Consider the following 23,550-nt stretch of genomic DNA (forward strand, 5'->3'; position numbering starts at 1 on the left):
CTGTTCTCGTCCAACCACGAATGGTCTCACTGCCGTTCTTGCCTTTGGTCATGTTTTCTCCTCATCATTGCTGATCAGCATCTTCCCCATGCTTCAAAGCCCTAATGCGACCTTCTTTTTGAAGCCTTTGTCCAATCATCTTAGTTGGAAAAGCTAGCACGCTCTCTCTACACACTTACACCACTCTTAGCACAGACTGTCTTGTATGTTTGCATGTCAGCCTCTCCAAGTAAATCGCAAGGTACTTGAGGTCTTCTATTTCACATCCCAGCTTAGATCAGTGCCCTGCGCAGAGCAGCAGTTCTAACTGTGGAGTGAAGCTGCCGGGGTTATACTACAGACATAGTCTACTAGACGGGGAATGCGGGTCAGGAAATGGACATTCTGCTCATGAGCTACCCTGAAGAATCACGGATACATGACTAAGTCATTTAATCTTTTTTGAACTGTAATTTACATATTTGGAACAAAAGGACACATATAAAATGCATTATCAGGACACAAGATGAGTACAAGATGAATATAATAAAGAACTCTGAAAGTAAAAATGCTATAAGAATGTAATTAATTAATGTTACTGTTAATGGGTACCCCTTTTCCTGGCTGTAGGCTGCCCTGCTAGCTGTGGGGGACTCACCGTGCCCCTTCTGAGTGCAAACTGGATGGAGTCCAGGTCAGTGACAGGGCACCAGACCTCTGCAATCAGACACTTCTGAGTCACATCTATGTTGCACAGGTTCAGGGTGTGGTAGATGGCCTTCATCTTCCGCACTTTGATGAACCAGACACGGATGTTCTTAGCAGCTGCCTGCAGAACCCTCTGGCGGTGATCCTCCGTTTGATTCAAAACCTTTGGGAGGGAAAGGAGCATGGGAGGGATCCTTCTAACACCGATCTTAAATTTTGGGATATGAATGGCAAAGAGGCGCGACTTTCTAAGAAGGGTTGCTGGGGGTCTGCTTTTTTTTTTCTTCCTTTGACTACAAGGGTTTTTTTCGGGGAGGCGAAACTATAAGAAATTTGAGTTCCAGTTACTAACATTCATTTTTGCTTAGCCTCATGCACAAGAGAAACCCTGAGAAAATGGTTTTTACCTTTTTACTACAGATTTAACCTTACTATCAAATCTATGACACAACAGTGTTGCCATTGGCTTTTACTTGGATCATTAAAGAGTGGAGATTTTCCATGTGAGGCCTGTAACTCAGACTCAAAGAAATCAGCGTCATAGGCCCAGGTGTTGACAAAGTTACAAGTCCACACTGCAGGACAGCGCACCGCAGAGTCCCCTGAACACCAGCCTGCCTCAGGGCACTATGGGAGAGAGGCAGAGCTGGACACCAGCGTCTGCCTGTGTCAAGAAGGACCCCATAGCAGGAGACACTGGGGTCAGGAGGGTCCAGAAACTTTAGAGGGGATTCAGACTGCCCTGCACCACTGTCATCATGGGGCAGACAAAGCTCTATCTTCCTGCCAGGCTTGGGGACGGGGACCGCTTCAGTGCCGGTCCTTTGGGAACCAGTACAGACTTCCCTCAGAGGAATTACACGGCCAAGACTGGAGTGCGGGAATGGGGCAGGGACGCTTTACATTCTGCGGCTTTCCTCATCATCAGAGAGTTAAGGTGTTAATAGCAGGAAAGGGGCTAAGCCAAACCTGGGCAAGCAACCCACCACTCCCATTTCTGTGCGAAAACCAATTTTAAATCTCTGTATCTCTTTGAAGAGGAAAAAGCTGTATGCACTAGTCATTTTAGCACAGGTCTCCATCAGAGCTCAAGTCAGTGCAGAAAAGCAGTAGTAACTCCTCCCTGAAACATGGTCTTAGGCGGTAGAATGTGATTTCCACAGAGAGGTGTTTTAAAAAAGAAAAAAGCCATGACATGCCAGGGAAACTCTTAAATCACTTGAGAATAAAGGAACAAGGCTACTTTTTCTCCTTCTGGCTGTTGACAGTTTCACAATTACTATCATAACTTCTGGAAGGATGCTAAATAAACTTACAAGCAATGTCCTGTTTGCCTTTTTCTTTCCCTGTCTCCCACCCCCAGATCTCACTCCTTGGCATTCAATCCTTTTTCTAAAGTTCCAGCTCATAGAGCTGGGTTACCCATAAGCCTGGGAAGGGGTAAGACAGTCCTGGAGCCCAGGGCGTACTAACATGGCCTATCACCCACCAGCAGTTTCGGATAAACAGATAAGTTTATCTCGAAGGAACCGGCAGTAGGTCAAGTTGGTGGTTCACATACAGTGGGGGTTGGAGGGAAAGATGAGGGAGTTGAAATGAGAACTACAGCCTATTCCAGACCACTCTGCCACTGCTGGAACAAAATGACTTCGGGACTGGCGTGTTTATTAGTGTTCCAAGGGGCACTCATCATATTCTTTCAACAGGAAACAAAGTTCCAACTGGCCACTGTTTTCCTTCCATGTACACATAAATTATGACACCTTCCTTAGAATCCTGTGCAACCATGGTGTGTGTAAACTACACACACAGTGATTTGGTAAAAATCTAACGTAGTCCCTTTCTTGGGTACAAGAGTTACACCAGGACACTTTGGCTAGACTGTATGCTTAACATCCGGGGTGACCAGAGGGATACACACCGAGCTGCTGGGAGCGGCTGCCTCTGGAGACAGAAGGTGTGTGTGAGAGGGAGGAACTGACCTTGTACATACTTCTGTATTACTTGATTTTTTCTTAACGAAGCATGCATCTGACTCATGACGAGGAGAACTGAGTACTCTAAGCAACCACAATTTCAGATGCATAGCATTCCTGTCTCATTTGAACATGATTAATGCTATTTTTTTAAGAAGATTTTATTTATTTACTTTTTTTAAAGAGGGGAAGGGAGGAAGAAGGAGAGGGAGGAAACATCAGTGAATGGCTGCCTCGTAAGCGCCCCTCACTGGGGACCTGGCCTGCAACCCAGGCATGTGCCCTGACTGGGAATTGAACTGGTGACCCTTTGGTTCAAAGGTCGGCACTCAATCCACTGAGCCACACCAGCCAGGAATCAGTGCTATTTTTAACAGTCATCCCCTGTTCCCGAGGGGACTCGGCTTGTTTTGGTACCCTGAGCTGCTGCAGGTGACTGATAATCTGCTAGTGTTTCAGGGAGGGAGACTGGTCTTCTATTTCACAAAACAAATCCCCTTCAGCCCTCTGCGTACCATTTGGAGATCATCAATCCTGGTGTTAACTCCAGAGGCCATTTCCTTCCTCTCCTGGGGCGTCTCAGGGCAGGGATAGAGGGAGGCCCGGAACCTGGAACATACAGACACGGCCTGGAGACACGGAAATTTCTTAACCCATCCAATTTAAATTACCTCAGAAAGTAACCCTAATTTACTAGAAGGACCAAAGCAGGATTAGTTCAAACCGATGCAGTGATCAATAACAATTATTTACAGGGAGTGGCCTATAAATTGAGTAATAACATTTGAACTATCTTGACATTCTCTGCAGCTATTAAATTCCCTTAGACTAAAAAAACAAAACCCAGCAATATAAGTTATATTTTTAAAATGGCACAAAAGAAAGATCTTATGGGCAGAACTTCAGAAAAGCTTCAGGGTACACGCGGCGCCTCGGGCACGCTGCCGGGTGTGCAGACCCACTGTCCCAGAACAAAGTACATTTACAAATCATGAGACGTAGTTACTTTTTTTCCAAGAAAAGGAATTGTGGCTTTGATGGCACTTTAAAAGCTGAATGTGGGCCATTTCTAATTGTATAAAATAGCCCTAACGTTATTAACAGGCATATTCACTACATCGAGGTAAACCAGAAGGCTGGTGTTTCACTATTCTATAGCCTGAGGCTGAGAAGAGCTGGGCAGCGCGGCTGCACCCTCGTGGGAGGTGCAGCTAGCTCTCTTACCCTTCGCAGATTTTCTTGACTCTGTTTTTCAGCTGGTCGCCTTGGAAGAAAATGATGAACACAGACTTGTGCACGTAGTCGCCCTAGGCCCCAAAGCAAAACTGAGAGTTCAGGCTTCTAATCCAGAAGAAAACTTCTTGAATTACTTACTTTCTTGGTGATACAGGAACAGCAGTAATTCTGTGAGGATATGGCAATTCTGTACTTTAACCACTATCTTTCACCCATTTCTTAAACTCTGCTACGATAGCATTTGCCTGTAATTGCCTAGTCACAAAACACTTTCTGTATTTGTTTTTAAGCTTAACCAGGAGTTTGCCACAGATGCTAAGATGATTCTCCTCTTAGTACAAGTTAGACTTACTTAGCAGCCCACTTTAAATCTTATATTGCCTGAATGCCATAAGTACAGAGGAAAGAGGAGAGCCATTTCTGTCTGTTCCCATGCTTAGAAATGCCCAGTTTGGGACCAGATAGCTTTTGGTCCCAGATAAACAACAGAAAACATATAAAGCTAAAGGTTAAAATAACTGGAGGTTATTTTTAATGAAGGTTAAAAAGGTTAAAAAAACATATTTACAATCAAAATAATACACAGGGATAGCTTTAAAATGTGCACGTATATGTCATGGAAGGTAGGAGGAAAAGAGCAGCCCCTCAAAGCAGGGGCAAGCATAAAGGCCTCCCCCTCTGAGGGAGGGTCAGACTCGGGGGCGCCATGCTGCGTCACAGCTCTCAGCTCCCTGTACAAGACCCACTTCATGAGACACGATTTTCCTTGTCTTACAGTCACAGGATCCTCCAGGGGGTTCTCGATTTCAGCCTGTCGCAGGAACACATTCCCCCGGCACACCCGCCAAAGCATGCGCTCAAAAGTTGGGATGCGCTCCCGGTTAATCACACCAGCCACGAAGCTGTGGGAAGAAGAGCCAGATTGGGAAATCTGTTCCATGCCGTGGGATGGAAAGCGTTGCGACAAAGAAGGAAAATGAGGAGACGGACAAAGACAATCGTGAGGCTATGCGTTGTTACGTCAAAAGGACTGGTAAATTTCTATTCCTGGTCCCAGAAGAGAGTTGCCAAAACACAACTCAGGACCTGAATCCAAATCGGTTTAGGAACACCTCTCAACAGGCTCAGAAGAGAGTGCACCTGGAAGCCAGGGAAGGCCTCGCCTTTTGCTCTTTTGAGCAGCAAAAGTTCACATGACCCCGGAGGGTTGAAGTGGTACTTACCCAAGCCTTAAAGGTGTGCCTCTTCCCAGCTCACTTGGCTCCAAGAGGGATGAGGACTCTTCCAACAGGTCTGGATCCGCCATCTGCTGATGATGCAATTCAGCCTGAATTCACAAATCAATTAATATCTAATGAAAATAGTTAGTGGCATGCAGGGAACGAGGAACCAGGAGATAAGTTCAGGAAATAAAGATGAAAAACAAACCACCAAAAGAGAAGACATACCCACAAAAAGAATATAAGAAGAATATGGAAAGAAGACAAAGGAAAGAAACAAGAGATAAAGAAAGCATAATTGACCCAGTAAAGCAACCAGGGAAATGGTTTAAGAAATAAAAAATTAAAAAGAAAACAACATTAAATGATGCTGACATGTATAAATCTTACTTGGTGGAAGCCATTTTTTCTCTTATACTTTTCTAAAGGAGCCATGAAAGTACCAGGAAATACCTTTTCATGTGGATAGCAGCTGAAGTGTTTCTTCCTTTTGAGCAAAAACAAGGCAGCTCAGCAGATACTCTCAATATCAAATTTCCAGGCAGTTACAAACTAGAGTTTTCCCTGTGTGAGAATGTGAAAGATGCAGACTCTCTTTCCAGGGAAGAAAGCAAAGCATCATCACTGTGCGTGATTTGAAGAAAGGCAGAAGAAGTATCTCAGGGTATCTAGATTTTCTGTGTTCTTAAAAATGCAAAATATGAGAACTTTCAGCATGGCCACTGTATACAATGATCCAAACCATGAGAGTTAAAGAGTATTTCTTTCTCCAAAAGGATAAGAAGCAGAATAGCTGGATAGGCCTGGGCCTCCACTGCATCCATAGAAGGAAGAAAAAGTGAAAACATATCTGAATGTCTTAGTTTCTGAGCAGGAATCTAGCAATATTAAAAAGTTCATGTAAGCTTTACAGTTGAAGGGTTCTTGAGAACATAGTTTAGTCCAATAATCTAAACCAAGTTGACGCAAAGAGAGGAACAAATATTATGCCAGTATGGAGTGGGTAGGCTGGTTTAACTGTTTAGATTTAAAATGATTTCCACCATGACAGTTTATACAATGAAATGAAGGAGCAGAGGGGCCTTCTCAGATGTGCTTGGTCTGTATTTCTTAACCCTTCTCTGTGCCACACAGCCTACCACTTTTTGCCTCCATGAGGAAGGAGAGGCGGCCCTAAAAAGTAAAGGCCAACTGACGCCCCCACTGCCTGATCTCTCCAACTTCAATATCCATGCACTTCTTGGTTGACCAAGGACTAAAAGTAAGCCAGAACAATCTTCTCCGTGGAGAGCAAAATTAATGCAAAAAAAAAAAAAATCAAGAAAATTTTTCTCCATCATTTCCATTCCAAATTTTAGGATTCTATTCCTATCAACTCATGAACAAAAACCACCTTGTGGGCACCTCAGATATAAGTCTGAAAGCCTTAAAAGGTGAAAACAATTGTTTTAGGAAGTAAATCTAAACAGGATCAACTTTGGTCCAAAAAAAAAAAAAAAGAGGAAAAAAAAGGAAAAGGAAGGGCAACACTAAGCTTGTCAGAAGAGCAGGGAAACACTGTCAGGAGCTTTGGAAAAGCTTAAGATGGGCAATGGGAGCACAGGTTACCATGTGCTGTCAAATGGAAGACTCAGGGGCTCTTTTTGTTTCTACTAGAGGTCAAATCAGACGACTATAAGCCACATGCAATACATTTTGAGGATCCAGACGATTACCACATTTCAACTTGCTCTTGGGACCTCCCTTGGCAAAAACCAGTGAAACTGCCTGCTACTCACAAGACTCCCGCCTACTTCCCTGTGCGGTCCATAAGACTGGGTTTAAGTGAACCCTAGAGATCAGATGCAGAGCAAACACACGCTCTAAAGGGGACAAATGATGCAACAGCAATTCGATTACCCCAAAGACTGTTATCTGGGACTCTTTTGGTTAGAAACCTGCAATAATATTCTAACTCATAATTTCACTACTTCATACCTAAGAATCCTAAATCTTAGAGCAGAAAGTTAAAAACTTTTAAATAAAATAATCATGCCTGCCCTGGCCAGTGTGGCTCAGTTGGTTGGAGCATCATCCCATAACTGAAAGGTTGTGGTTAGATTCCTGGTCAGGGCACATACCTAGGTTGTGGGTTTGATCCCCAGTCTGGGCGCATACAGGAGACAACCAATTGATGTTTCTCTCTCCCACCCTCTGTCTCTAAAAGCAATGAAAAAATGTCCTTGAGTGAAGATTAAAAAAAAAAAAATTAAAATAATCATGCCTGATGAGAAAATAGGATGACCAGAACCACTAACTGGGGGCCTTTAAAGCAATCCCTAAACCATGTCTTTGAGTATCGAAATCCCAATCTGGGTTCTCTAGTAACAGTAACAACACTGCCACTGTTCCTCTAATTACTTGCTATGCCCTCTAGTTTACCCCCCACCCAATCAGAACACTGAAACCAGGCCCTGAAAAAGGAAGTAGCAGAGCTTTAGTAGTTCTAGTTCTATTCTTAAGTATAAGCAGCGCATTCAGTTCAAGCTATGTTAATCACCGAGAGCAAACACTTTTATTTCCAGCTAACATTAAGAAAAAAATTACACTTTATCACCTAAGGTATTCACCCAAGCCCCAAAGGAGATGGCAGATGGAAAAGAAAAATAAAGAAAGCAGATGAATGAATGGAGAACTCAGAAGGAAAGGAAGGCAGGGAGCTGCATGCCATTAACCATTACTTTTCCAGTCTTCTTTACGTTCTCATATGTTATGGTGCTTATGGTAAAAGATGCAGAGAAATCTCTCCAGCTCTTACAGGTCTTCATAAGCAAGAAGACTGAGAAAAGGATAATCATTAACAAGTCATTTTAAATGCTATGGATAAGAAATGGCTAAGTCGGATTTGTAATCATCTTAAATCATAAGAATATTCAATGTATTTACCTTTCCCCTTCTATATCCCCCACCAATCATAACCCTTACACCAAAAGATGGAAAGAATCATTCTCTGATTTAAGCATTTTCTGCTACCTCATTGTTATAAATTATTCATCACATTCACCAAAAGGCGGCTCTGAAATTGGTAGTGTTTTAGGCCATTTGCAAATCTTTTGATTTCAGGCATGGAAGAAAATCTCATGAAAAACCTATGTTTCCAAGATTTGAGGGTCTCCAGTTCCCTCACCTTTTGCCTTATTTAAAGTGTACGCTCGCACTCACTCTGTGGGGTCTGGTCTCCTGACATGGGAGTGGCACCTGAGGCTGCGGTTTAGTAACAGCAGGACAAGGGCTCTTGAAAGGGACCTGGCTGAGGCTGCAAGCCAGTGGCAAGAGCAGACAAGGCCACTGGAGAGAAAACGCCAGCGGCTCTTGCCAGACTACCTGCGCTGCGGTGAGGATGCTCGGGATGAGAGAGGCTGACAAGTGTGGCGGAAGGGAAACGCCTCTCATCGCCAAGACCTCGTGTTCAAAAGCATTTCCAGAAGAGAGAGGGGTGGGTGTGTATGAGTTTCTTTAATGTCTTGCTTAGTTAGGAGGTGAAGAGCAACTCACCACAGACTGGGCATGAAGACTTAGAGCTCAGCTTCCCAGCACGGGCACTTCACGTTAGGTGGATCAGTCACAAAGCAGTGCCTAAATCCCTGACTGAGGACTTTAAAATCTTGTGTCATCTTTCCAAGTGGTTCCTCTTACTTTATTTTTACTATTTTTTTAAAAATTATAACAAAGTTTAAGTAGCTATTTCCTTTAAGGGAGTGCATTTGTCTATCTTTATTCAGAATTTCTTCTAGAATGAACTAGACAAGGAAGCCTATTTCAATCCTTACACTTGGGAGGTTATCAAAGACATTTTCATATTTTTCAGCGACATCTCAGAAGTAAACAAAAAAACTATATCAAAAGGGAGAAAGAAGAGGGGGCGAATTAAGCCCCAAATGACACTAAAAATAGCTAAGCTTTGATCTTGAGGCCAGGTTTACGTTGCATCTGTGGACCGCAGCTTGAGCACATTTAGAAAAGCACATCTGTGAGCACATGGAGGCACTGTGTCTGGGATGCTTCCTGCTATGACTAAGTGATCCATTTCTTGAGCACGGGGACCATGTATTACTCCTCTTATGCTTCACAAAGAGTAGGTGTTCATCAAATCCCCAGGGAATGAAGATAAATACTAAGTAGGCAGTGAGCACACTGACATTCCAGAGCAGTTGTTCATTAAAACCATATGGCATAAGTGGCCATGCCTGTTGCAAAAGACCTGAAACACTTGTAAAGAGTTAATCACACTGTCCCACACCCTCTAATGTGACAATAATTGGGGACTGGTGAAAGAAGTTACCATCAGTCTCTAAGTTCTCAACTCAGTGAGCAGGCTGAATATTCACAGCAAACATCTCTTAGAACATATAGTCAGATTCTGATTCTTGGAAGGACCAGGCAATTAAATTCATAAGACCTTTCCCCCTTTCCCTTGCCCCAGCAGGTCTTTTTAATTAACACAGCTTCTCTAAGTTAAATCCTCAGTTATTGAGGAATGTATCACATTTTTGGCTCTTTCTACCACAGAGGTTCTCAAACTAGTGCGTCTCGGGTCGTCTTGTGAAAACAGACTGCTGAGCCCCACCCTCGGAGCTCCAGACAGAAGTCTGGGGTGGGGTGAGGATTTGCACTCTGACAAGGTTGCAGGTAAGGCTGCTGCTGCTGCTGGTTGAAGACATGCTGCTCTAGTCTAAGAACTATATAGGGAGCTGTTCTTTCCTCTAAAGACAGAAATTAAAAGTAAACTGAGAACAGAGCAGCTGCTAACTAAAACAGGCCCTCTATTTTTGAAAAGTTTTGCCCTACACAGACTTTTTTTTTTTTTTTTTTTTTTAGCAAGGGGAAATAAAAGAACTGCATGGGAAGGCACAATGAACAGTGACTAGAACAATTTCTGAAGTGTCTGATGCTGCTAATTGGGTGGCAAAGACACCTGTGAGGTAGAGAATTACCCATATTTTGAGCCATCAGAAAAAGCACATCCAGGTTGAAAGCTAAGACTCCTTCCCAAGTTTAATGAGAAGGAGGAAGCCTGTCATCTGGCAATTTAGTCACCTACATTTTTAATCCAGGAACTTATTAACGTTTTCCCCTGTGTGGTATTGCAGTTGAGTTTTATGTGAGAATCCAGGATTTCTAAACAAGCATCCTACCAACATTTCCATATAGTATTAAAAAAACACTTAAAAATTAAAGTGTTACATGTGCTATCTAAAGCAGTTAAAAGTGTGCTCAAAGATTGATGGGCAAACATAGAGAATAAAATCAAAATTTGGTGACAAAAGTTTTGGAGATTAAATTTTTGTTATATTTTTACATATAATCAAATGTATCTTGTTGCTTCAATTTTAACCTTAAACATTTACTTACCTTAATATATAATATAAACATTTCAACTAACTATGTTTATACAACTACTTTAGGATTCCTTCCCCCATCTTGAGAGGAAAAATTACAAAAAAATAAAAAAATATACAAAACTATGTCTGGCTATGTACTGCATGAAAAATGGAACATAATCTGATATTCCTTCAACTAAAACAGGGTGTGAAAATGGTACTGCTTTCAAACTAGCAAATAAAAATAACTGGAATAAAAATATGGCCCACTTATGCAGTTGTAATATCAGCTGCTCAAATACTAAAATAAACAATAGTCTGACCTCATCAAAAAACTGCTGAGTTTTGCGAAGTATAAATTTTAATTCAGTTAGTTCCAGGAAGTTTCTCTTCAGAGCTTCCTGGTTTGTGTTGATTTCCTTCAGTTCATTTTCAATCTTCTCAAAATTAGCCTACAAAAAAAGAAAAGTAATCAAATTATTACCTCAAACTAAGCTCAGTGTGCTTGCTCTAAAAGATAGGAATTCATCTATCCAACAGAACTCTTGCAACCCTGACAGTTATATCTTCCCTGCAAATATGTTATTTACCAGGGCAACTTTCATTAAGAAAAATTTTGTTTCAAATCACCTTTGTTTATATCTTCTCTTATACATGTGGTTGAATTTCTCAGGGGACTTCAGATGGATAAAATAAATATTGAAATCTACTGGCTAGTCATTTATTTAGTCTATGAGATTAATAAATTACTAGATAAACTGACATTAATCCAATAAGGTATCAATAAGCCAATAAACATTTAGTGGCACATGATACTGTTCAACATACTGTTCTATGCCATAAAAAGAGAGCTCATTTTAACCCATCCACAAGAAATTTCCAATCAACAGACAATGCTGACAAGGACAGCAAGAATTACTCTACTCTCCATCCACTCAGAAATTTCTACATTTAAGAAGCAAGTAAGTTATCTGGCTTCTCCAGAACTGTTTACCTCTAAGTCAATCATGTCCCGGGGGAAGGGCACCTCTGGATTTTCACCAGTGTCCATAATTGGAATATTAGCTTTTCTTATCTCTTTCTCAACAAATCCTAAAATGACAGAAGCAAAACATTCATGTATAGCACATGCCTGGTATTGCCAATATTTGAGGAAAAAAAAAAAAAAAGATGCCAAACCTGGCAAAAAAGAACATCATTCTAAGAAAGATACTTTTACATAAAAAGAAGCAGAACATGTAAATCCTTTTTTCTCTACATTCCTCTCTCTCCTACCTCACACCCTCTAAAGCACAGTTACTCCAAAGGGGGCTATCGTCTCATAACTGCCTTCTTTCCCTCTTCTGATCTTCGAACTGGTCCACATCTGCTTTAGTCCTGCACCCTGGCTGGCTGCTACCCCAGAGAATGATGGTTCTGGTCACAGGTACTGCCAGCAAAGCAGAGCTACAGAAGAGCCAATTCAATAGACTATTTGACAATTGACACACTAGTAGACAACTCCACGTGAAAGGGTTTCATTACATTTAACAACAGTTGTATGTTTGCTGAAACAAAATAAAGAACAAGATATAGAATAAGATCCCAAAACACCAGAAAAGTGTTTCAGGTGACAACTACTGAGTTTTTTTTTTTAGGATGGAGACCAAATTCACCTACTGGCTAAGGGAGAGGTGGCATAGAGTAATAGCAACATCTTGGTTTTTAGAGCCAGACGAAACAACATGGACTCAAATACCGATTCCATCATGACCACTTACATTATTGGTCCAAGTCACTTAATCTCTCTGATTTTTGGTTTCCTCATTTATTAAATGTGGTTACCACCTATCTTGAAGGAATGTCGTGGGAAATGAATGAAATAAAGTATATGAACACCCTCTCAATAGGACCATAATAACTGTTAGTTTTTTCCTTCTACATAAATAGCTCAGATTAAAAAGTGGCTAGGCTGACATGTAAAATTGATGGTGGTCTGGGTTCCATCTCTCAGAATTCTATAATGTAATTCTACTATAAAACCCTTCCCACACACACACACACAAAATAACCAGTGTTTTCAGCTTACAGCCTTGTTACCTCAAACAAGGTTTCCATTAAGCACCACCTACCCCAAACACCACAAAACCTACTATATACTAGAAGTTCATCTTAACATCAGGATCACAAGATTTTTCCTCCTTTCTTTTTCTCCTATACTATTGCTTTCCTTTATTAAGAGGACTAGTATCTCTAATTTAGGACAAATGACTCTTTACAGGAACATAATACAAGACCAAGATGCACATACGAAGCTTTCGATCCATTTCTTCACATCTTCTAACTTCATTCACAAATTTCCGTTGGAAGACATTCACATCTGGATTTAACTGCAAAATAAGAGCACAATACCAAATATTGAAACGCTGCATCTATTTCCTCTGTTTCACAAGCAACACATCCTGCAAAGCAAAAGGGTATGTGCAACAAACACACTGATCCACTTTGGGGCCAGTTGCACCATCTAAAGATGAAACCCCTTCCTCGCTGCTGCTTCATATTGGAATGGAGGAAAATTAGGCAAAGTACAAAATGCTCTTCCCAGGCCAAAGGTCTCAGTGAGTCCCCCTCCTCAATGCACCACCAAAAGTCTGGACCACTAATGCAATAGAAGCTCTGCCTAGGTTTCCTTCTCTCCTTCTTCCCAATCAGAAGAAACAGGAGGCACATTTCTCCTGTTCCAGGGTTTTCATCTTCTAAGTGACAAGCTGGTTCACTCATTCACACATCACAAGTAATTTTAATTAAAAAAAAAATTATCATCTTAATCTCCACCAAGTAAATATTTATTGATTTTAGAGAGAAAGGGGGTGGGGGAGGAAGTGAGGAAGAAACATAAACATCAATGTGAGAGAGAAACATCAACTGGTTGCCTTCCATATGTGCCCTGACCAGGGACCAAACGTGCACCCCAGGCATGTGCCCTGAACGGATATCAAACTGAGTGACCTTTCACTTTGCGAAACAATGCTCAACCAATGAGCCACATCCATCAGGGCAGAAAGAGCCATTTCTGTTAACTCTTGTCCTTAACATTCATTAGAATAATGCTTCCATCACAAAATTACAGCTTATATATGTTTAAGGATTTATTTGTGAATGATTGTAATAATTCCCTATAAAAGATTTTAATAATAGTAAGAAGAAATTAGTGTTTAATAACAGATATATATTAAACAGTTTACATAAGTTATGAAATGATCATGAAAATGCTTAAGATCAAACTTTGTAGGATGCAGCTAAAGTGGAACTTAAAGGGAAATTTATAGCCTTAATTGCATATAACGGAAAAGACTAAAAACTAATGTACTAAATGTTCAAATTCAAGATGTTAGAAAAAGATAATAGGAAGGAGAAAACAACAAAAAAGCAGAAATGGGTGAAAGCCCCAAACAAAACAAAGTCCTAGAGAAGATATCCCAGATCAAAAGCTGGTTATTTTTTCTTAGTATATTATTATTATTATTATTTTTTATAAATAGCTGGTTATTTGAAAAGACAAAATGGCCAAAATGTTTATGAGACTGAGAGGAGGCAGAAATAAATATAAGAATAAAAGAGGCTACTGTACACAAAAAAGATTTTTAAAATATAATACTAAAATCAGCTTTATGCCAATAATATCTCAGAGAGTTGAGATCATAAATGGATAATTTTCTAGAAAAATGTAAATACTAAAACTAACTTAAAAAAAAAGAGTAAATCTATAATCTGAAAACACCAGGACTATAAGGTTTAAAGATAGGTTCTATTAATCATTCAAAGACTAGAAGAGCCCAAGTCTTAGAAAAATTAATCCAAAGAGGAGAAAAATGAAGGAACACTCCTCAACTAATAAGTGAGGTTGGCCTGTAAAACCCTGATACCAAAATGAGATAAGAATAGTTTGAGAAAGGATAACTATAGGCCAAATCACTTATAAATAATTTTAAAATCCTAATAAAATATTAGAAAACTGAACCCTAAAATTTTTTTGAAATACACCTCATAACCCGCTTAGTTTATCCCAGGCTTGCAAGCTTGATTTTATGTTTTTAAAAAATCTATACAAGTGACTGATAAGCATATGAAAAAATGCTCCCCATCATTAGCCACCAGGCAAATGCAAATCAAAACCACTGTGAGAGGCTGCCCCGCATCCACTAGGATGGCTACAATTCCTCTCTCATGGAAAATAACACGTGCTGCTGAGGATGCGAAGAAATCGGAACCCTCGCACATTGCTGGTGGGAACATGAAACGGTGTGGCTGCTGTGGAAAGCAGTCTGGGGGGTCCTCAAAAAGTTAAACATGGAGTTATATGGTCCAGCACTTCCACTCCTAGGTATACTCATCTATCCAAAAGAAGTGAAAATAGGTACTCAAATACTTGAACACAATATTTACAGCAGCATTATTCACAATAGCCAAAAAAGTAGAAACACCCCAAATATGTTCATTAACTGATGAATGAATAAATAAAAGGTGGTATATACATAGAAAGGGATATTGATATATAAAAAGCAATGTTGTACTAATAATACATGCTACAACATGAATGAACCCTGAAAACAATACGCTGGGTAAAAGGAGCCAGTCATAGGACTACATATTGTATGATTCCATTTATATACAGGGTGAGGCAAAATAGGCTTACAGCTATTTGCGTGGAAAATAATACAATATGTACTAAATGATAATATAAGAATAAACTCTCTGTTTCTCGTACTCACGATTGTTAGCCTACTTTTGCCCTTCTCTGTCTAATGTCCAGTATAAGAAAATCCACAGAGAAAGATAGATTAAGTGGCTGCCAAGGGCCGGGGGAAGAGGAGTGACTGCTAATGGGGACAGTGTTTCTTTTGGGGGCGATGAAATGTCCTGGAACTAGATAGTGATGACAGTTGCACAACCTTGTAAATGCACAAAAAAGCCACTGAATTGTACACTGTAAAAGGGTGACATTTTTTGTATATCTCAGTTCAAAAGAACACAGGCAGTGGAATCAGATAATCCTGGGTACTAATATTTGTGTTCTTGTGGTAGTTATTTTCATCTATGCCACAGGTTCCTGATCTGCAAGATGAGAATGGTAGGTTCCACTAATTAAAAGTAGGTTCTATTTTGCAGGGTTGTTATGAGAAATGCCTGCATAATAATGCAAAATGCTTAACATAGCATCTATTAAAAATGTAAATTGTCATTATGTTTGTGTTAGACAGTAAGGGACTGAAGAGTAGGAATGAGTATGACAAAGAGCAGGAATAGATGAGGGAACACAAAAGATAGTGAACAAGTTGGGTAAGGAAACATGTCTTCTCAACTGTCTCTCTAAACCCAGAGTAAGATCTTTTGCAGAGAAGATAGAAGATACCAACTATTTCTTATATTGAAACCAATCATTTTAGTCTGTTGCATATTTTCATATTTAAAAAAAGATGCAAAAAGACAGGAAAGCACAGATACATATTATGACACAGAAGAACCTTGAAAACATTATGCTAAGTGAAAGAAGCCAGTTAGAAAAGACACAGTGTATGATTCCATTCACGTGAAACGTCCAGAATAAGCAAATCTACAGAAACAGGAAGTGTATTAGTGGTTGCCAGGGGTTGCGGGGAGTGATTGTTAAGGGGTACACGGTTTCTTGAAGTAATGAAAATGTTCTAAAATTGAATGTGGTAATGCTAGTACAATTCTGTGAATATACTATATATCACTGAATTGTAACTTTAAATGAACAAATTATATGGTATGTGAATTATATCTCAGCAAAGCTGTTAAAAATAGTAGAAAAACAATCTGAATATGTAATTCACCAGATGAATAGATTAAAGAAAAAACAAGGTAACCTCAATCGATGAAAAGGCATTCAATGAAACTCTACAACCATTTGTAACAATAACTTCAGAAAATCACAAATCGAATCTGCATAATCTAATGAACAGAATTTTCGAAAAATGTAAGAGTAAATATCTTAATTACATTGTGAAACATTAAAAAACCCCCCTTAGGGTCAGGAGCAAGACAAGGATGCCATATCACTGATACAGTACATAGCATTCTGCCCTATTTCCTCAGTAACAAAAATCCCAATTTTGTTCAATGTAGCAACTGCTCAATTGAAAAACCGTACTCCCCAGATTCCCTTGCAGCTAGTGTATGCCATAATCTTGGTGCCAATAATAAATTAGAAATGTGTGCTGAGGATTTCTGGGAAAGTTTTTTTCTCCCTATATAGTACTTCCCCTTCCTCCTGGCACTCCCTTCAGCAAAGTGCCTGGGGGAGTGGTGCTTATCTGTAAGTACAAAAGCCAAGCGTTCCAGGATGGTCACACAGAGATACAGAATGATCTTAGGACACCGGTGACAGTGTGGGGCCGGGCTTCATGTTACATGAGAAAAGTACACCCCTATCCTTTGGGTTTTCAGTTACTCACAGCTAAACACAATCCTAACCAGTATTAGCTTGCTGTTCTTCTTCAACATGTTACTGAGGGTCGCAATACGTATGGTGAAATGAGGAAAAAGAAAGAAAAGGATAAGGATTTGAAAGGAAGGAACAGCTTACTGTCTCTAATGATGCAGTAAAAAAGATTATATCAAATGTGACAAAATGTTAACAACTAGTGAATCTCCATAAGGTAGTCAGCCTTGAAATTTTTGAAAATAAAATATTTAGGAAAAAAATACCAATAAGCAAGAAAGAAAAATAAACTTCATGTATGACAAAATACACTATAAATAAAGGGAAAAGACAAGTGACAGCCTAGAAGAATTTATCCGTAAAGGCATAGAAAAAGATTAGCTTCCAGAAGATATGAAGAACTTCTACAAATCCTAAAAGTTAACAAGCAAAAGCCAAGCAAACTCAGCAGCAGACAGGCAGATGATATGGACAGGCACCCATGGAAAGTGAAGCCTATTATGTCCAATAAACAGATAAAACGATATCAAAGGTAATAATCTAGAAAATGCAACTTGAAACAATAAGATACCACCTAACACCCACAGGGTTCATAAATTTCTGCAAGTCTGAGCACAGGAGTGTTGACACAATTGTGGAATGGTGCCACGGGAGCATGAAGAGATACACGCACCGGGAAGCGCACTCTGACATCTCACAGCCAGAGACACACACCGTACTCAGCAATGCCCAGCCTAGTTATATTCCCAAGAGTAGCAGCAGGCCCGTGTGATCGATACCATTTTCACAGGAACACTAAGACATCTTTTGCCTTTTTCATTCTCATTGTCTCACGAGTGTTCAGTGACGTATCTCAGAGTCTTATGATATTTATCACAGCAGACTGACTGCAGAAGCGAAAGAGAATCCAACCACCTTCTATTAATTCAGATACTAAAAGATTTTTAAAAATGTAAAGGCAATACCACTCTTCTCACTATTTTTAAAATATAGCTATTTTTTACAAATATATCATGATAACATATAGTGAGTTTTTATTATAATTTTTAAATGATTTAATAAATATTTTAAACATTTCTCAGTTTTAATTTCCAAGTCAGTAATTATGAATAGCTATAACTCACACAAAAGCCCTTTAGGGATCACTTTTTTTTTTTTTAGAGTTTAAAGAAGTCTTTAGACCAAAACCTTTGAGAACCACTGCTCTGGAGAAACTATCAAGGATGTCTATCAGGAAACATAGACAAGAGTCTTCATTGCAACATTGTAATAGCAAAGAACTGCAATCAACCTAAATGTTCATCAGAAGGAAAAAATGATAAACTGTATATTCTTAAAATAACTATATAGCAATTTAAATAGAAGAACTAGCTACAGGTATCAACCTGTATGTATGATCAAATCTCACAAGTGTTAAATTTAAAAAGTACCTGCTGAAGGATACATACAAAGTAATACTATATATTATTTAGTGATACATACATACAAAAGTAAAAAAATATAAACATATGGGAATGACAAAAGCAAAAGTCACCATAGAAAGTTACCACTGAGGAGAAGGAGAGAGAAATGAATGGAAGGGGCCTTTCAATTATATGTGCAAGGTTTATCTCTTAAGCAGATAGTACAAACATAGTTATTCATTATATTAGTCCCTATAATTTTTTTGTATGATTGAAGTATATTGTAAGTAAAAGTTTAGAATGCTGAATGGACAGAAAGGCTATTATAAAGGGAGACACTATAGGATCAGATGAAAGATTGCAAATTAGGGATGACTTATTTGATTTAGGTTTCAAGTCTAGAAAACTGGAAGAATATCAATGCATGAACTCAAGTTCAGGAAGTCAGGAGGAAAAAAATAGTTCGTGAAAAGGTAAGGTGTTGGGATTTAGACATTCTAGCTTTAAAAGCAGAGACGACAACAGTCCTAGAGAGTGTAAATTCAGAGAAGGTGCTTGGGAGGTCAGGGCCAGAAATATGGATTTGGGACTCACTGAATAAACATGGAAAATTTGAGAATAGATGAGCTTACCAAAAACAAACAAATAAACAAACTACTGACAATGGAAGGTGTGGGCGTGATGGGGAGAGTTTAGGGAACACTGACTCCGAAGGCACGGGTGGAGCTGGTGGAAGAAATAAAGGCAGTCTCAGAAGGGTAGGAGGAGGAACCCTAGTGAAGTAGAACACTCTGAGAGAGATGGTATAAAAAGGTTCAAAGAGAATGAGGAATAAGACTATGTCACTGGGTTCTACTTGTGCAGTTTCAGCTCATACTGAGAACTTCCTGAAAGCTTGTAAATTCCAGAAAGCCAACGTTGATGGGTCTCACACTTTCCTGACCACTCCTCTTTCATCCATCCATTCATTCCAGCAAATACTGATTGAGTATCTTTTATGTGGCCACTAAGGATAAGATACTGAATATGTCTGTCCTCATGCTACTTAAACCATAGTAGAGGAGAGAGACTTCAATCAACTCCTCACCTTGATGGATGTAAAACCCGACTCTAACGAATGTTGTCAATGAGAGGTACATGGAGCTTTGGGATAGTCTAATGGGGGACTGTTAACTCCCCCTCCTTTCAGCAGCATATATTGATGACTGTTAGCCCTACAGGGCGTACATTTTTAGACTCTCAGACTGTCCATTTCCTTTTCATGTCTTCTCCAACTTCCCAGCATGATGCTTCAGAATAATGGGTATTCAGTATATGTTTACTTATATACTACACATCTGTTTTGGATCTTGTAATAAATATGTCCTTAATGCATGGAAGAGCTATGAAAAAAATTTAATACCCTGCTATGGGTGTTAAGGAGCCCAAAAATAAAGTGCAAGCTTTGAACAGATTAGTTTCGTGTCCTCCACCTGCATCCCAAGCAATTACCTTGAGAATGCTTAGGATTATTCTCAAAGAGGGGGCCAGTAAAAATATGAAAGGGTTGGCACATGACATTCTCACCTCTAGAAAGACACCTCAAAAAACTGTACCAACAGTAAGTTGTGCTATAATCTTATTTTTGCAAATAAAAAGCAAAACATTCATCATAAGGCAATTCATTGGCCATAAGAAGAAAAAAAGAGTTCAGTGGTAAGCAAGAAGCAACCCCACAATTACTTACATCACGAAACTGAACCTTTCCAAGTTCTCCTAATTCACTGACGCAACAATAAGCAGCTTCTGACTGTAGAAAAAGCTGGGCCAACGTCATCTCCTCGCTCCGGAAAAGTTCCCCCATGGCGCCCAAAAGTACATCAACTGAGTACCTGGATTTCTGTCCAACCTAAGGCAAAAAGAGAAAATGACATGACCTTGGAAATTACTAAGAGGGCTAAGAGCAAACAACAACCCAGCAAGTCTCTTCCGTTTTGCATTTCATGTCTTCCAGCTCATGCTGACAGGTCTTTAGCAACTGCTTTAACATCCTGCTTAAAGATGGAAAGGAGAAATTGCTGAGGCTGTTACTGAATCCTCTTCCACAGAGTGCCTGATGAAAAGTCACTTCCTTTGCAGTCAACATCAGGATCAAATGACAATATTTTGGGACATCTCAATACATAAGAATGTATCCAGATTAAAAACAGGAACTGGGACTCCCCAACAGCTTTTTAATACCATGGACACAGTATTATGAAGCAGTGACATTCACACTATTCTATGTTGTTTTCCATTTGTGTCAGGAAACAGAAGAGACCTCGCTCATTTTCTACCCTTTGCTGTCCATTTCTAACAGCCCAAGTCCTAGCATCACCCTAAAGCTACAACTACCTTAAAGAGTTTAACCTTCCAAATTCCCCAGGAAGCACCATTTTCTCTCTAAAGAATCTAAATACAAAATCATTATCTTAAAAAAATAAAAAGGAACTGGCTTGCATATTAAGCTCAATTTCAAGTCAAGCATAACAGGAATACACTGATAATGACAAAGCAGTTTTATCAAGCCACAGAGAATAAGCTTTCCACCTCTGAAGCTTACTGTTTCTTATCCCCACCTTCAAGATTAATTACATTGTTCCATCTGTTAAAGCGTCTCATACATGAGTCAATAAAGGTTCCATTTTAGGGCTGTCTAATCGCTGCCAGGTAAGAAAGACAATTTGCGCTATCAGTGGTCCTGAAACTGCAATTATTTATTCTCAATCAGCTATTGTGAGGCACAGGCTGTACCCTCTAAACTCAGCAAAACGTACAGTATTTTTAGTATCATGAGCGGCATCCATAATGTTAGGTAAAACTGGCATCAAAGGGAGAATTATTCTTCGGGAAGGTTGGGAGACATCTTGAGACATTTGAATGACAAAACCTTTGTGCATTTGATGTTCAAGGCAACAGCAACACACTCAGATGACATAAGCAAGGATTTCTCAAGAGATTATGTAGCTTGACTTTGTGAATGTCTATGCCTGAATCATCCAAAATAGCTGTTCCCACTCCCCAACACACATCGCCCCTCAATTATGGGGTAGATTCCACAATCTCTAAACACATAAAATTATGCTTGATCAGCATAGTTCAGGGGCTGCCAACAATGACGGCCCACAATGAGTTGCCTCCCTCCTGTTTTTTAACGATTACAAGTCTCCCTAGAACATGTCTCCGACTGGAGCCAAACAGAAAACCAAACAGGACAAAGCGATTCGGCGATGGGGTGGGGGTGTCACCAAACGAAATATGAAGAAACAGTAATTCTGCAGCAGATGAATCCAAATAAAGCGTCCCCGCGCACTGCCTGTCACCCAGTCCTCACCTCCTAACGAGGGCTTTAGATTCACCTGCTTCATTTCGTGTCTACCCAGTGAGCCCAGGCACACCTACCTCCTGGAACAGGGGCTCAAAGGGGAAAATCCTCAAACTGGGACCCCCTTTAAGAAGCTCCCCTAAATTCTTCGGACAGCCGAATATCCTTCAGTTCCTCCGCATATCCCTTAAACGGGGGAAGGGATCATAGCCTCTAAAGGGGGGTGAACCTCCGGTTCTTCTGTCCACAAGAGGGGTACCCAAAGAGGGGGTGAACCCACATTTCCTTTCAGAGACCTAAGATCCCTGCCAATTCCTCTGACAAGGGAGGGGGCTGTTAGAAGGATTTCCTGTGCCCCTGGGAGGCCGCTTCCTGCCGCGCTGTACCTACACCCCCGCTCACCTCCAGCCGCCAGTGGGGCCACTACCACAGCAGTCGCGGCAGACCGAACCCGCAGTCTCCCCAGCTCGGGGCTGCAGCGCCCTGACGTGTGTGCGTCAGCAAAGCCACGCCCCCGCGCCGCTGCCGGACCCCGCCCCTAAGATGACCTCATTGAAGTCGACCAATAGGGTGCGGCTTTCGTCAGCTGCTGTAGTGTAGTCACGCCATCTTGTTTTCCCTGCCGAAGCTCCCGGCGGTGGTGGATGGGTGGGTGGGGCTGGCAGTGCAAGTGCCCGAACCCTTCAGAATCTCTTTTCTCTAACACTTGTCCTCCAGGCAAAGCTGTCTGTTTTCTTTATTTTCATATTCAAAGAATCAATTCACCACTTTTTCTCCTCGAGGGAAGTAGCATGAAGGAAGGGGAGAAATCATTATGAAAAGACCCGAGAGCTGGAGGGGAGCTTGAAAGTTCATTCAGCTCTCACACACACTTTGCTCCTTAGTTTACAGAAAAGAAAACATGAACCCTAGAGTGCGGAGCGACTTGTGAAAGGTACGAGATGCTGCAGTAGAGCCCTGCACAGGGCTCGTCACTTACCTGTGGAAAACTCCCCTTTAAAAAGGTACTTGGTTTAATCCCTCCAGCAACTGGACAGGGTCTGCTTTTCCCCAATTAACAATAGGAAAAAATCCCTAAAACCATTTGTATGGTGATTTGTATCATGTTTGGTTGATTCCTGCGGATCCATTTGTCCACATAAGGGTGTTCTATTCCTCAAAAAATTTTTAAAGAACAACTTTTTTTTTTTTTTAAACGCACAACCGATGCCTACCCGTTTTTGTAAAAAGCGCGTTTCTCAAATATTGACCTTGATTCATTTTTCTTGACTTTTTAAAGGGGAGTAGGGATCCCAAGTCGTTTGTCATAACCAAAACTGTATCAGGAAAAACTCAAACTGTTTCAGGAAAAACTCGGAAAACCGGTTATCCAATCTCCGTGGGTGGTGGAACCCTACTGAGATTCAATGGTGTAATGAGGGAGACATTGCAGATAAAAACCTGATGCTGATAATTTTGTCTGCCTGACAATAATATCATCCATCCTGCTTCACCAACCTAAACGAAATAAGGAAGGGCAAAAACACATTTTATTTGATTTTTCTAGTTCACGTTGCGAATGAAAAGAGAATTTGGCCGCATTATGGTTTCGTTGAGAAGTAGCACCTTGGAGAGCCCCAGATACTTCCGCCTGTGACTGGTGATCTTAAATGCTCCCTTGCTCTCTCAACTTTCCCAGCAAGGTGGAGACCCACATTTGAAAGCCTGTCAAGTTTTAGAAAACTGTTAGGCAATGATCGTCATTTCCTTTCTCTGAGTCTAAAAAAAAAACCACACACACAAACAAACCATTTTTTTAAACCTCAGAGTCAGCTGCATGCTAACCACACGTTTTTCATACTCTACCTTTAAGACGCCCTTTCTTCTGGACCCGGCTTAAT

The 23,550-nt window shown here is 40.4% G+C and overlaps 1 protein-coding gene across 5 annotated transcripts in view; it reads right to left on the minus strand.

Annotated features, from left to right (window-relative positions):
* ATP6V0A1 (ATPase H+ transporting V0 subunit a1) overlaps positions 1-22,158 on the minus strand; it is a 47,663-nt gene extending 25,505 nt beyond the window's left edge. For 3 of the 5 annotated variants that reach the window (XM_054593676.1, XM_054593675.1, XM_054593680.1), the window contains exons 1-10: positions 22,073-22,158; positions 20,054-20,215; positions 12,770-12,848; positions 11,474-11,571; positions 10,803-10,931; positions 5,123-5,226; positions 4,675-4,801; positions 3,888-3,970; positions 3,179-3,272; positions 638-850 (exon numbers count right to left, since the gene is read on the minus strand). In XM_054593676.1, the coding sequence (XP_054449651.1) occupies positions 638-850; positions 3,179-3,272; positions 3,888-3,970; positions 4,675-4,801; positions 5,123-5,226; positions 10,803-10,931; positions 11,474-11,571; positions 12,770-12,848; positions 20,054-20,170 (1,044 nt within the window). In that variant the 5' untranslated portion in view covers positions 20,171-20,215; positions 22,073-22,158. The remainder of the gene's footprint in view (positions 1-637; positions 851-3,178; positions 3,273-3,887; positions 3,971-4,674; positions 4,802-5,122; positions 5,227-10,802; positions 10,932-11,473; positions 11,572-12,769; positions 12,849-20,053; positions 20,216-22,072) is intronic. The other 2 variants (XM_054593678.1, XM_054593677.1) reach the window with 1 other exon arrangement.
* Positions 22,159-23,550: the final 1,392 nt, after the last annotated feature.

The sequence above is a fragment of the Pteronotus mesoamericanus genome, unplaced genomic scaffold (genome assembly GCF_021234165.1).
Source record: "Pteronotus mesoamericanus isolate MK-2021 breed Mesoamerican mustached bat unplaced genomic scaffold, CSHL_Meso_final scaffold_476, whole genome shotgun sequence".
NCBI classification, from domain to species: domain Eukaryota; kingdom Metazoa; phylum Chordata; class Mammalia; order Chiroptera; family Mormoopidae; genus Pteronotus; species Pteronotus mesoamericanus.